General features: G+C 26.2%; 1 protein-coding gene across 1 annotated transcript in view; it reads right to left on the minus strand.

Annotated features, from left to right (window-relative positions):
• The window catches only part of LOC113370277, a 9367-nt gene extending 1607 nt beyond the window's left edge, over positions 1-7760 (minus strand). The window contains exons 1-5 of the mRNA XM_026610948.1: positions 7682-7760; positions 6207-6325; positions 5507-5628; positions 4112-4245; positions 240-395 (exon numbers count right to left, since the gene is read on the minus strand). Of these exons, the coding sequence (XP_026466733.1) occupies positions 240-395; positions 4112-4245; positions 5507-5628; positions 6207-6325; positions 7682-7760 (610 nt within the window). The remainder of the gene's footprint in view (positions 1-239; positions 396-4111; positions 4246-5506; positions 5629-6206; positions 6326-7681) is intronic.
• Positions 7761-13899: the final 6139 nt, after the last annotated feature.

Consider the following 13899-nt stretch of genomic DNA (forward strand, 5'->3'; position numbering starts at 1 on the left):
ACATATTAAAACTAACGATAAAAACGTATGTATCTGGATTATTATGTAACTATGTAGTGCAAAAACAAGGTACACGTGTGCTCATATTTTTAAAGATAATGTGTTTATATTATATAGTAGTGAGGTGCTTTGCTACCTTACATACACCAATATTCTTGGATATATGTTGGTGTAATGTATGTAGATATATTATAAAATGTCTTCCAAGATCCTAAAAGGGTTTTATCTGAAATACTCACGTAATATCGTGTTCCCGTTGGCCACGTTGTCAACACCCATTTTAATATCTCTCACGCTGAAATCCATCTTGACTTGCTCGACCTTAAGAATAGTGTTGCCGTCATCAGAAACGCGCAGCGGCGCGGCTCTGAAATAAACTTTCGTCTTGACACCCTCTGAGGAACGAAAGAACACAAGTCAAACACAAACTGAAACTGAAATATATACGCGGACATATTTTGTTTTGCATCTTATGTATGGATATCATGGGTGGAAAAATATTTTTGCGAAAAAAATACACGCATTTTTATTATATCGCATTTGCAAAGTCACATTGAATTTTTACACACCACGTGCCAAACTTACATTCTGGTAACTGAAAAAAATACTCTACATAGATTCAATATGATTTGAATAAATTCCAAAGTTTAAGAACTTTCCACATTATTTATATCTAATATCAATATAATTTTGGATCATCAAATTAAATATTAAAAATTAAAATAAAAAAATTAAATATTAAAATCAACACTAATTATGTTATTAGTGCTATTGGTCCTCTAATATATTGATATTAATATCAATAAGAAAAAAAAGTTTTAAAAAAATATAAGAATTTTGGAGGTATTATGCCGAATATTTAAACATGATTCAAACTGTGTATTTAGTAACTAATTAGTATAGTGATCTTCTGATATAACTATATCATAAATGAAAAAATAATTTCTTAAAAATACACAGATTTGTGAAATGAAACCCTGAGGTACATTAAAATAATTCATATTTGATTTTATATATCAGTACTTCAAAAATACTAAAATTGAATCCAAATTACGAGAAACATAGTCATTTGCAATGCATTCAACATTTTGTAGTATTTTTTTTAAGTAATTAGGAAGAGAATAACGTGTTTTCTTTATTGAAATTTTATATGCATTTTACTAAACTAACAAAAATTTAACGCAGTGATCTGAGAGAACATCATTGAGATTTTTTACTATAGATATTTGTTATATAGAGTCAATTTAGCCCAATGAAGTCTATCAGTATTTCTGATTGCTTAAATAATATAATTTTTTTATTAAAAATCAACAAAAACTCAAGTTCTAGAACATTATTTCAAGTGTTTTCAAATTATTTGATAATAAATAAAATTAAGTTAATTAGTTGTTCTGATGAATTAAAATTGTTCGGTAGTGCAAAAATAATGTAATTAAGAAAATATTTCTTAGTATAGAAAAATAAACTAAAAATTGCTACTTTAGTAATATGTATCTACTACATTAATGACACAAAACAAATAATATAAAGAATTTAGAGGATCAAAATCTTAGTAATTATAAACCTGCATATGCATATGAAAAATAAAAAATGTTTGAACAATTTTTTGGTATTTATTAAATATGTGACTTTCAAGTCGCAGTGGCCTATAATGTTTGCACTTCTTTGAATGAAAATGTTATTTCAGGTTGAAATGTCTAGCAAACGTCATAAATATTTTTATCGGTTGCCTTGACAATGGTCAAGATGGTCTTGACAGTATCAAGATTTTAGCGCCATGTCACGAAATAAGCCATAATTATTTTGTAAAATTCGAAGAATTTGGCCTGAAAGTTACGAGGGACACGTAGAGAGCTAAATGAGTATAAGTTTAAATTAATCGTATTAGACCAAATTATCTATAAATCAAAAAAAAACTCACATTTATAAATATGTATACATATGATTTTGTAGACTTAATCACAGTTAAATATAATTTTGTGTGCACTTATTATTAGAAATGATTTTTCATAACAGTGATCAATTACAATACATTAGTTACTTTATCTTCCTGATAGATTTTCCTATAAATAAATCAATAACTTCATTAACGCTCTGACGTCTGTCCCAAAGTAATAAATGAAATATTGAAATATTCCACGATATTTAGTACATTTCTTTCTCTTTTTTTTATTGTGATCGATTGGCCATTGGCCTGGCCATGTCTGTTACAGTCCATACTGCTCTGTGAATAATAAAACATGCCCGGAATAGAAAGAATAATACGGGGGTTTGTAACGGATGTCAATAATGGTCCCGCGGGAGTTATCGAAATTTTCGGCAAAACCCTCAAGATTGTGCTAGATCCGCCTTTGATACAGGGGAGCGTCGTCGTTTACATTATATTGCGGTAAAGGGATCGTAAACAAATTTTTCTTTGTAGTCGGCGGATTCTATTCAGAAATTTTCCTATTGAATTCTTCCTAACTTTTATAACATATACATATCTCCGTGGAATTTTTATACAAATAAGGCATATTTTTTAATAATTCTTTTTGCTAAAATTGTGCTTTCGTAATCTCTTCACTAAAACGCAAAGTTCATATTTTTATTACTAACAAGAAGAACCTCAAGTTTACTCTTCTGGGATTTTTATGAAACTTTGCATGAAAATGAACAGTCAAATCAAACTCAACAAGTATTAGGAGTCAAGAATAAAATTGCTAATTATTATATATCATGACAACACCATATTACTACTATATATCTACTTTTACTTACATTTGTAAAAAATTACAAAAAATAGTAATAATTTTAAATGAAAAAAAAAAATTAAATATCTGTTAATTTATGTTAAATAGAAGTATGTATTGTCGTTGTATAAATACAACTATTTCTATTTTTTTTCGGTTCAATATGCACATCATTTTTGTGTAATTTTTTGTTGAAAAAATATTTTCACTCTGATTTTCAAATATTATCATTAATTGGATAACAAATTTTCGTTCAATTATTTATATTTGCTTTCGATTTTAATTGATTTGAGGATTTGTACTACTTCTATAAATTATGTAAATGTTTCATTCGATTTAACATTTAATCTTCTAATCAATTTCTCCAGACTTAATTTTCTTTAGCAATATTATCACTCCCTAATGGCTTGAAATAAAGAAATAAATATCAAATTGGACTTGGGCTTTTTTATTTGGATTGTACATTATTTTTGATTTGTGGTTGCAAAAGAACAGATCAGAAGAATTGTACCAATAAGTAATATACGATTTTGTTTATTAATTTTTCAAGGAAGTCACATTTTTGGTGTTTTTTTGTGAAATTAAATTAGGATTAAATGTTTTAAATTAATTTTCAATGTGTTTAGTTCAAAGATTCGTATATGCTAGATGCCAAAAAATTGATAACAAAATTCAATCTTTACTTTAAAAACGCTCATATTTACGAATTATAACTAATCATTAAATTTTCTATATGTGCCCGTATAAATAATAGTTTCACCAACAATATTTTGATTGAATATTAAAAATTTACTTCATCTAAACTCTTTCTTGCAATAATGAATCAAAATACATTTGCCAATAATTTCCATGCTGTTATTTAAAGTCTTTACCAGTAAAATTTTAATTATACAGATTTTACGCTAAATATTTTTTTTGTAATAAACCAACATACATTTTCATTTACAAAAAATATGCTTGTGTTTTTGTTCTACACTGCAGATTAATTCTGCGTTACGAGTATATAATCAAAAAATATATTCACCGTATTACTTCAATTACAGATTATAATAAATATTATAATTTTCCAGTTTGCGCAAAGTTCTGATCATGAATACAGGAACTTCAGACATGATTTTGTATCGACTAAATTTGCATATATAAACCCGGCAAACTTTTATATATTATTTCCAATTTACTTCAAAAATCTGGTAATATATACTCTGCATTAACAACTTTAAAAACACAATTTCACGAAAACGAATTTAATTCTATTTTACTATGTTTCTAATAATATCCAGATGTGCAATTGTAATGGAATTTCTTTTAGTGTTATTATATTCGACAGTGCACGAATAAAATATCGTTTTCGATTACATATTATAGAATGAATATCTCACCATATTCGCCCCAATAATCTCCTGCTCCGGATGCTCTAACAAGTATCAGGACGCCGGAAGAACGGTATTGAGCCTGGACCGATATCTTGGGGATTTCTAGGGTAAGCTGGAATTGTAACGATTCCACGTCCGACCTAAGAAGGAAGAGGTTATATACGACCATTACCTTATTATTCATTCATTGCAATTATAGAGTGAAACTATCGGTGCTGGGAATTTGAATTTATATATATATATATATATATATATATATATATATATTGAAATATTTTGCACAATTTGCCATCCTATATTGTATGTTTTCAATAGCGGTGCATTATGAACACTGATCAAGGTTACGCAGCAAGTGTGGTAATTGACTGGGAGAGGGGTGTGAGAAACAAAAGAGGAAAGAGAAACAAAGAAGAAATATAACGAACAAAAGATTCTAAAACTGTATAGAATTACTTTTCATAAAATTTATAATAACTTTGTAAATATATATGTTTTTATTGATATCATGTAATGAACATGTTTTCTTCGAATTATAGTACAGTCAGGTTAAAAAAGTCTATATTTTATTTTAAATTATTAATGTGGTCCACAAGCATAAATCTAAATTGTCTGGGAATTTTAGGATTATTTTTGTGTTGTTGTAATCATTTAATTAAGTTCTGGCTCGTTTCTCCTATATAAATTGCAATCGAAACAATTTATTTTAATTTATTGGAGATTTCTAAGTCGTATGAAAGGGATATGGTTTTCGTAAAAATAGCGCTGTCTGATGTATATATATATAATTTATATATATATATATATATATATATATATATATGATTACTAGCTTGATGTTTATCTCCAAATAAATTACTTTACTTTGATGATAGTCATACAATTCAATGAAATAGTAAGTACACAGGACTATATACAAATATAGTACACAATCGAGTTATTTGCTATGTGAATAAGGGTAGTTCTCCTATGTGAATTGTGTGATAAGGGTTGAAAACGAGACGTGTGAACGATGATGACAAATTGGGCAAATGCGAAATTGTGTCGGCTATAAAATATACTGAGGTATATTTTATAAAAATAGAGTATTTTTTGATAGAGCCACAAATTATACTGACATGATAAATAACTGATGAATATTTCCAACGATTTTGAAAAGAAACACAGGTTTTAAAATGAATTAATTTACATCATTGGCTTCAATTTTGATAAGAGATTATATTATACCTTTGGCAAAGTTGCTTAAGAATGAGGTATCGAAATTGGGGATTGAAGATGTGTGAATTTTATATATACTACCACAATTCTAAAAGCATCTACTTTTTTTGTTAAAAATTAAATAATTTTTTAACGACTATATATGATTTAAAGACATTTTTTCAAATAATGATATATGCAACACACCTGACACCTGTGACTGTTAGATTGCTCACACCAAAGGCTTGAATATCTTTAAAAACTGCTCTGTATCCATCTGGTCCAGCTCCCAAAGATATTCCAATTTCATCTACTACTACTGGTTCCACCTATAAATATCAGGAACTTTAATTAAAACAATATTTTACAATTTTATTTGAAACAATTCATTCAAATTCTTGTTTAGAATTTATGAGAAAAATGTGTAATTAACTAGGCATAATTTGAAGAATCATATATTGGAATATTAAAAAAGCAAATTATAAATATTAAATTATTATGTTTTTATCAGTATTTTTGAAACTATTATTATTGGTAGATTTTAACTTATTACATACTCAAATATCACTTTTTTGTGAAATATTTGTGAATTAGTTCACGACCCAATTTAAATAACAAACTTCTATAATTACTTAGTTAAAATACGTTAAATATATAATATCAGTAGAATAAGCTCATTGCAACGCATTTTTCACATATATTAAATTGAAGTAAAGTACTGAGTTTATGTCGCCTATAAAAGTTACTACCTGTGCAGTACTTATTACCATTACCTTAAATAAAACTGCTTTATGTTACGAATCTTGGTTTCGTTTGTAGTTATCAAAAAGTCAATGTTATTTGATTTTCAAGAAAAATATAAGTTTGTTTTTTCAATTTGTTAGTGTAATTAAAATTAGAAGTATACCTCTTCTATTCCTAATTCTGGTACTCCATTTTTAAGTAACCTGGCTAGTCGATTCCCAGTTTTTTGAAGACAGGTGTTAATTGCAGGGTCTGTTCTTGAACATTGTGTTATGTAGTAAGCTAGAAAAATAAATAAAAATATTATAAGAAGATAGTGAATTAATTTTAAATATTTTAGAATACACTTAAAATTATTCAATTTACATATAGTGTTTTTTTAATATTTTCAATAAGTATTGCTTTTTGTAGGGAGACTCATATAGGATTCTTTAATATTATTTTATAGTAACATATATGACAAAAAAAACACAAGCATAGGTAATTATTTTTATTCAGGGTTTTGCTAATGAACTTGATGAAATGCATTGTGTTTCAAGGTGAAAATCTTTCTTTCTGCACATATTTCATATTATTACTTAAATGGACATTAATCTTTATCGTGTCAGAATTTATTAATAAAATGCAATAGTAGGAATATCATTTGAAACTAATACATCAATTAATGAAAACATTAATTAAATAAAAGCAAAATCAAATAAAAAATATATAAAAAACGTTGTCACAAAATTGTAACTGTAATGCTGTTATTTTATCTGTTTATCATATGGGCAAGAAATCAATGAGTAATTTGAAAAATATTTGAAAGAGTTTGTTTCCACGAATAAAACGTCACATTGAAAAATATGTAGCCGACAAAAAACAGTAATAATTCAACGGATGTTAATTTGATATAAAAAAAATATTTAATCCGCTATATGTTAATTAGAAATGTATCGTTCGTAACAAACCATCATTGAATATAAAATAAAATTGTAAAAAGAACCGCTATTGTGATTAATTCTAGAGATGATAAATATATTATGTTCAAATATTTTGAGAACATATTATAATTTTTATAAAATATCTAACATTATTTATTTTTATTTTTACTAATAATTTACTAATTATTTAGGAAAGAATACATTTAAAAGCATTTTTTATCGCTGAATTATAAATGTAAAGTAGTGACCAAAATATAACTGCCTCTATTTATCTATAGCATTATCAATTTTGTAAATAATTTAAAACAAATATTTCAAATTAATTTCGATCCAATTTGAATTTTCCAATTAATGCCTCCTTAGTCTTTGACGTGTTGCCTTGTAGTAACAAAGATACTTGTAGGGTCTTATTATAACCTTGTTGTTCGCAGAAAACACTGTGTTCTCTAAGATTGATTGAAACATAAGTTTAACATACCCTATTATGTAAACTTTAATTATAACGTGTCTAAATTAATACCCTCGTCACAGTATACGTTAACTTGAAATATAGATTAACTTTCGAGTCGATGAGTTTAGCTTTCATATAAAGAAAAAAATATTAATTATACCTATATATATATATACATGTCAAGCTAATAAGCATAAGCTAATACACAATTTCTGGTGTAATATATAATGAAATGTAATACATTTCCTTAATATTGTCCCTAACCCTCATAATACGCTTTCACTTTTATGATCAGGTCCCTGAAAATCGTCTTATCGGGGTTCAACGGTATGTCTATAGTCATCATAGCTCGATAAAGAATTATGCTGAATTATTTTGGAGCCAAATATTATTTTAATATAAATTAAAACAAAATTTCAATAAAATTCTCATTGACATATATAATAATTGTATAGTATAGATTACAAGCTAAAGATATACTTGAAGAATTTAATTCAATAATTCAGTGTTGATTCAATAATGCTTAAAATTATGATAATGCCATTTTTTAAATTAAAAAGTTGCCATTTCTTGTTTTATATATTATTTTAAATTTTAACTTTTATTCTTTAAATTGTTTGAATGAAAAAAGAAGAAAATTAAGACGTGTATAATTAAATTTGTTCAAAATAATTTATTTTGATTTTTATTTATTGCTTAAATCCAAGAACTCGTTCAATATGTACGATGACTTTTATTTTGAATTTCAGACTTTTATAATTTTTTGGAATATTCAAAGTTTTAGTTACTTCGATTCAAATTTGATGCCGTTTATATTTGATGAATAAAAATTACGTGACATAGATTTATATTTTTATCTGCAACATGCTAAAACTAATTATATCTGAATTAATATCCAGGAGATACTTAAATTTTTAAGATTTTAAACACTCACTTTCACAAGTGGTCCATTCCGTTTATCACTATTTGACAAATTATTAACAAACTTTCGTTTTAGACTTTTTGTTTTACCTAAATACGTTTAGTAAGAGTAAACTAGAAATATATTAGATTAATAGAATTTAAAATTCATTTTTTGAGTATTGATAATTTATAACAATAACTTTTATGTTTACTCTTGCTATCTTGAAAAATATTTCAATATCTGTTAAAAAGTTGTATGAACCTAAGGTGACGTAAAAAATAAATACTGTCTTATTATGTGTTACTTTTCGATATTGATTTATGATTCAAAGCCAAAGCAGCAAGCCTAAAAATTGGTCATTTGTTAAATACATTTATAATATAATTGCAAAAATATTTGCAATTTTATTGATTTTATAATGTGTTAATTTAAACATATGATTCGGAAACACATTCAAATAAGAACTTTTTATATATGTTATACTAATGATGAGACAATCCATGATCTTGAAACGTTTGTAAATTTAAGATTATTTAACAAATAGTGAAAAACAGAGTGATGTGTGTCCAAACTTCTATTTGTAAATGTTAAGTTAAGCTTTGAACAAGAAATCTAATGGTAATGAAAAACTAATAAGATTTCAATAAAATGTTATTTTTTGTTTTAGAATTATGTACGTTCTATCTTCAGGACATTTGTCAAGAAGATATTCTTGATCAGAAGATCAACACGAATTTTTATAGTTTAATATATATATTTATTAGTTCTGTTTTATCTTCTAATTAAGATAATGTTCTTGACAGATGTCCTGAAGATAAAACATATATAGTTCCAAAACGTTGACAATAAATAATACTTTTTTTGAACAACTTTTTGGTTTGTAATTACCATTGGATTTCTTGTTCGAAGCTCAACTTAACATTTACAAATAGAAGAACCAACTATTTATTATATAATAGCTAACTATATATATATATATATATATATATATATATATATATATGTTATATAGTTATCAAGAATATAACGTATATAGTTAGCGGTATATATGTTAGCAAGAAAAATAGGACTCAATACCAAATTAGTATAGTATAATACATTTATTAGTAAAAATATCAGTTTGTCATTTATAATAAATTTTGTAAGGTGCTCTTGAATTTAAAACTTTAATAATTTTATTTATTTTTGATTAATATAAATTTTAAGGAAATTTTGATCAATAGTATTGTACTATTGATATATATATATATATATATATATGTCTTTATATACTAGTATATGTATATACTTGAGATATTTCAGACTTTTCTATATTTAAATTAGACATTTGCTTATATGCTTTATTAATTTTTGATGAGTTTTGATGGTTTAGTGTTATCCTAAGCTGATACTTGATTGCTCGATTTTCTTATCGAATCTTCTAAAACTTTGTACACGTACCTAAACTACCTTAATCCTAAATCAATTTACTTAAATAATTCCTTTCGACTTACGCTGATCCGCCGAACATATGTTAATCACAATCGCCGCCGCGCTCAACACAAAAACAATTAACTTCGCCGAAGACATGTTGGACACTGACAACGGTTTACCGTACTATAGTCGAAACGTTTCAACGGCCTGCTCCACTGACACTGCTCTCGCTGTTGTACCTTGTCTCGGGGCCATCGAACGCACCAGACCTTGCCCCACCTCCGGATGGTCATCCGCGGTCTCTTCAGAGACAACCGAGACCGTACGGGAAGACCATTAGTGTTAAGCCACAATAGCACTACGGAATTTCCGAATTGTAAATGATAAAGAGATAGAGATTAAATTAAATATTAAAAGATTAAAAAATATTTTGGTACAATAATAAATATAACAAACATGATTTTTTTTCCAATACACCAAAAAATTTCAAAAGCTTAACAAAGGGACCGATTTTTGTTGTAAAATAGATCACTTCTACACAGGAGCTATGTTACGTAGTGCTTCTCATACAAAATGGTACTAAATACTGCTAAAATGCCATGTATTTGCTGTGCGATCAAATGTGAATTGTCAAATGTTTGACGTGTCATTGCTCTTAATTCTAATATGAATTGCATCCAAATCCATATTGCATACAAAGCATTTAACATTCTGTTGTATTTGTACATCCACACAAATTTGTATTTATATCCTTGTTTTTATTTTTTGAAAGAATTTAATTCATTCTCGGATTTGATATCAAAATGTTCAAAATTTTTAGTTATTCTTGGTTTGTTTTGTAAAAAATTTCTTGTATGATGCCAATTCATATTAAAGGTTTTTATATATTGTGACAAAATGGGGTTTAGTATCATCCCCTTCTTTGGGAAAGATGCTGCTATATAGTATATATTTTAGCCCAATACGAAGAGATCACTTTAAAACCTAAACTCGACCTCTAAAAACACCTTAAATACCTGTGGAATGTAGAAATTACATTATATTTTTTTCTTTATATATTTATCTATCAGATCATCAATTAGAACTAAAGATTCCTTGGTGCTATTGTGATGATATTTTTCAACTACGAAGTCTTTTCTAGATGAAAATGGATCGCTTGATTTACCTGTATTCAATATATTTTTTTATATTTATTATATATTTTTTATCTACATTTTGTAATTATTTTATAATTATAATTTTTCTAATTCTGATGACTCATTGCGCTAGAAAATATATTTTTATCTCTGTATACGTTTCAATTTGTTTAATTAAGAAATATTATTGCTTCTGACAAAACTGATGATGATGTCTAAATTGTTTTTAGCCAAGATCGAAACTAATTTGAACAGTCTTAAACTTAAACCAGATACCTAGACGTCATTTAAATAAACAAAAATAAACATTCAATTTTAATATTTTTATTCATTTTTTAACGTAATATAAAGATCTAGTTGTATTTCTAGCTTCCTACAGGAGAAGTTTATTTTTTTGTAAAAGATGATGAAGTCTATGGAACAACATTCTAAAATATTAGAGGCTCACGAAAAGTGATTTAATTAACAAAAATAATGAATTGTGGAGTCATGAGACACGTAAATTATTCAACATTATGTCACTAGAAATTAATTGTTTTTCATTAATTTTAAGTGGGGATTATTTACGAATATGGAAAAATTTATATAACATATCTTCAGGGAAATTGCTACCTTTACCAATTAGTTCATCTTTATGCTACTTTTGATCAGTGAATGAAATGAAATCTCATGAAATTTGCATGATTTAAGTATTACTTTGTTAAATACAAAATATCAAAAAATTGCTATAACTACAGTAATTTGTAATGTATATTCTTTATAATGCAGTAAGAAAATCCTTACTAGGCTATTGAGATGTTCAGTTAGTTTTTTTGTTCATATTGAATACCATAAAACACACATTCTATTTTACAATAATAATGATTGATATATTTATCTCACACCAAAGTTCCAAAATCAAAATCTCCTTACCATTATTAATCAGAATTATTTTTTTTTATCGGGACAAACGTCGAAACTAGTTAGTGGGATAGAAATTTTAACAAGAGGGGATGAACATCAACTCGTAACGGCCTAGAACTTGATCTTGTAGAGTCACCGTCTCACGCATCCACAAAACAGATACTTATCAATGATAAACGCGGTATTTCCATGTGATTTATGAACTTCTTCCAGAAAAGATATAAAAGCTGATAGAGGAAATTCATTTCCCCCAAATTCCTTGTGGGAAGAATCAACAATAACCTATTAACGGAATGTTCTTCCTCAAATGTATAATAGATGTTTGTACAAATCTCTCCGTTTGCTTCGAGGAGTAAAATAGATTGATATTGCAGAAGGAAGACGAGGAGTTAAATATTTATGGGAATGAATGTATGAAAGTAGGTACTTAAATGCATTGTAAAGTCTAGGCAAATAATATAATATGCAATTAATGTCATTTGTTGAGTTTACATTTGTGCAAAACTTATGTGACTGCATATTAAATTAATTATTTTCTTATGTTTAATTTACTTCACTATTTAATAGTGCACGTACTTATCTGCTTTATTTCTTCATGTATGGATCAACCGACTGAATGGGTTTCAAAATTAAAAAGTCCAAAATGTCGATTTTCATAAATCAATAAAAATTTCATAATTATTGAATAATATTAAAAAATATACAATTTTCAATGTATTTTACATATTTCAAAAAGTCGTAAATGTAATCGCAAAAACAAAAAAATCTGAGTATTGCTTAAATTTGTCTATTATTAACTTCCAGCAATTTGTCTTAAGGCACAATGCCATTGCACCACTAGTTAGAACTTTTCTAATATATAAAAATTCAGTTTGTCTTATATTTTTCATCACTTCTTTGAGCTTTATTTTTTGTATTGTGTGAGCAATAGATTTAATTCATATATTATTATTATAACTGTATATCTTATATGAATATTAATCAATCACATAAAATGACAAAAAAGGTTTATTTATATACTCTATGCAATTTTCATTTTATGATTTTATTCGAAGGTAATTAAAGATTTATTACACTTCAAACAATGAACAAGGATTGTATTTGGTTTTGTTCTTTGGATGATATTTCACATTCAATTTATTTTAATGGAAATGGTACATACTAGTAATACCATAATATAAACCAATATCAAGATTTATTTTCATCACTAATATCTAATTTTGTCTGTTTTATGATATTTATCATTTTACTAATTATCATCATTTCTGAAGAGTTTATTTATATTAAGTAATTTATCAATTTGATGGTCATCACTTTCAACAATTTAATCTATTTTAACTATTTTTTAAAAATTCTTATTCCTTCAATTTTATAATTGTTTTCAATTGAAACAACGTTTTCAAATATAATATTATTCTGAATATTGATTTTATCTATTCTTCGAAAAAAAGTAATTTTTTTCCATTTTCATAATTTAATCAACTTTACTCACTTCCATCAATCTTATCAACTTTTTAAATTTATACCGTTATGAGGTACTAAAAGACAAAAATAATAAATTTCCACATCAATCATTTGCTCTATTCACGTTTATATGCAAAATTGCATGACAATATTATTTTTACAATATTAATTATGAATTTAATTGCACAGAATAATAATAATATAATTTAATTAAATAACTTTGATTCGGTAAAACAATAAAGCATAAAAAACATTCAAATAGCCATAAGCTGGCCGATTGTTTTAATTATTCTCAAACAAAATATTTAATTACTAGAATTGTTTATTGAAAAGCAATTCTATGTAGGAAATGAAATATAGAGATGGATAAATAATATTTGATTCATATACAATTCATAATCATGGCATAGGATTATCGCGGAACATAAAATAGAGAAAAAATATTTAATTAAATCGTGCGTTTTAATGAACAGATTAAATATTTAATTTTTTGATCAACGTTTTCATTTTATTTTAAATCGTGTTAAATATTTATGTTTGAGAAGTTCTATGACGTCGATTGTGACTACAATGTGATTTCGAAAGTGTTGGGGTCTGTCTTTGTCAGAATAACATTGCTTCTGTAAGTAGCACATTGGAGCCGATGTACGATGAATTAACAT

This window comes from Ctenocephalides felis, unplaced genomic scaffold (assembly GCF_003426905.1).
Source record: "Ctenocephalides felis isolate EL2017-DRISC unplaced genomic scaffold, ASM342690v1 CF-g0.4_SCAFFOLD_01492, whole genome shotgun sequence".
NCBI classification, from domain to species: domain Eukaryota; kingdom Metazoa; phylum Arthropoda; class Insecta; order Siphonaptera; family Pulicidae; genus Ctenocephalides; species Ctenocephalides felis.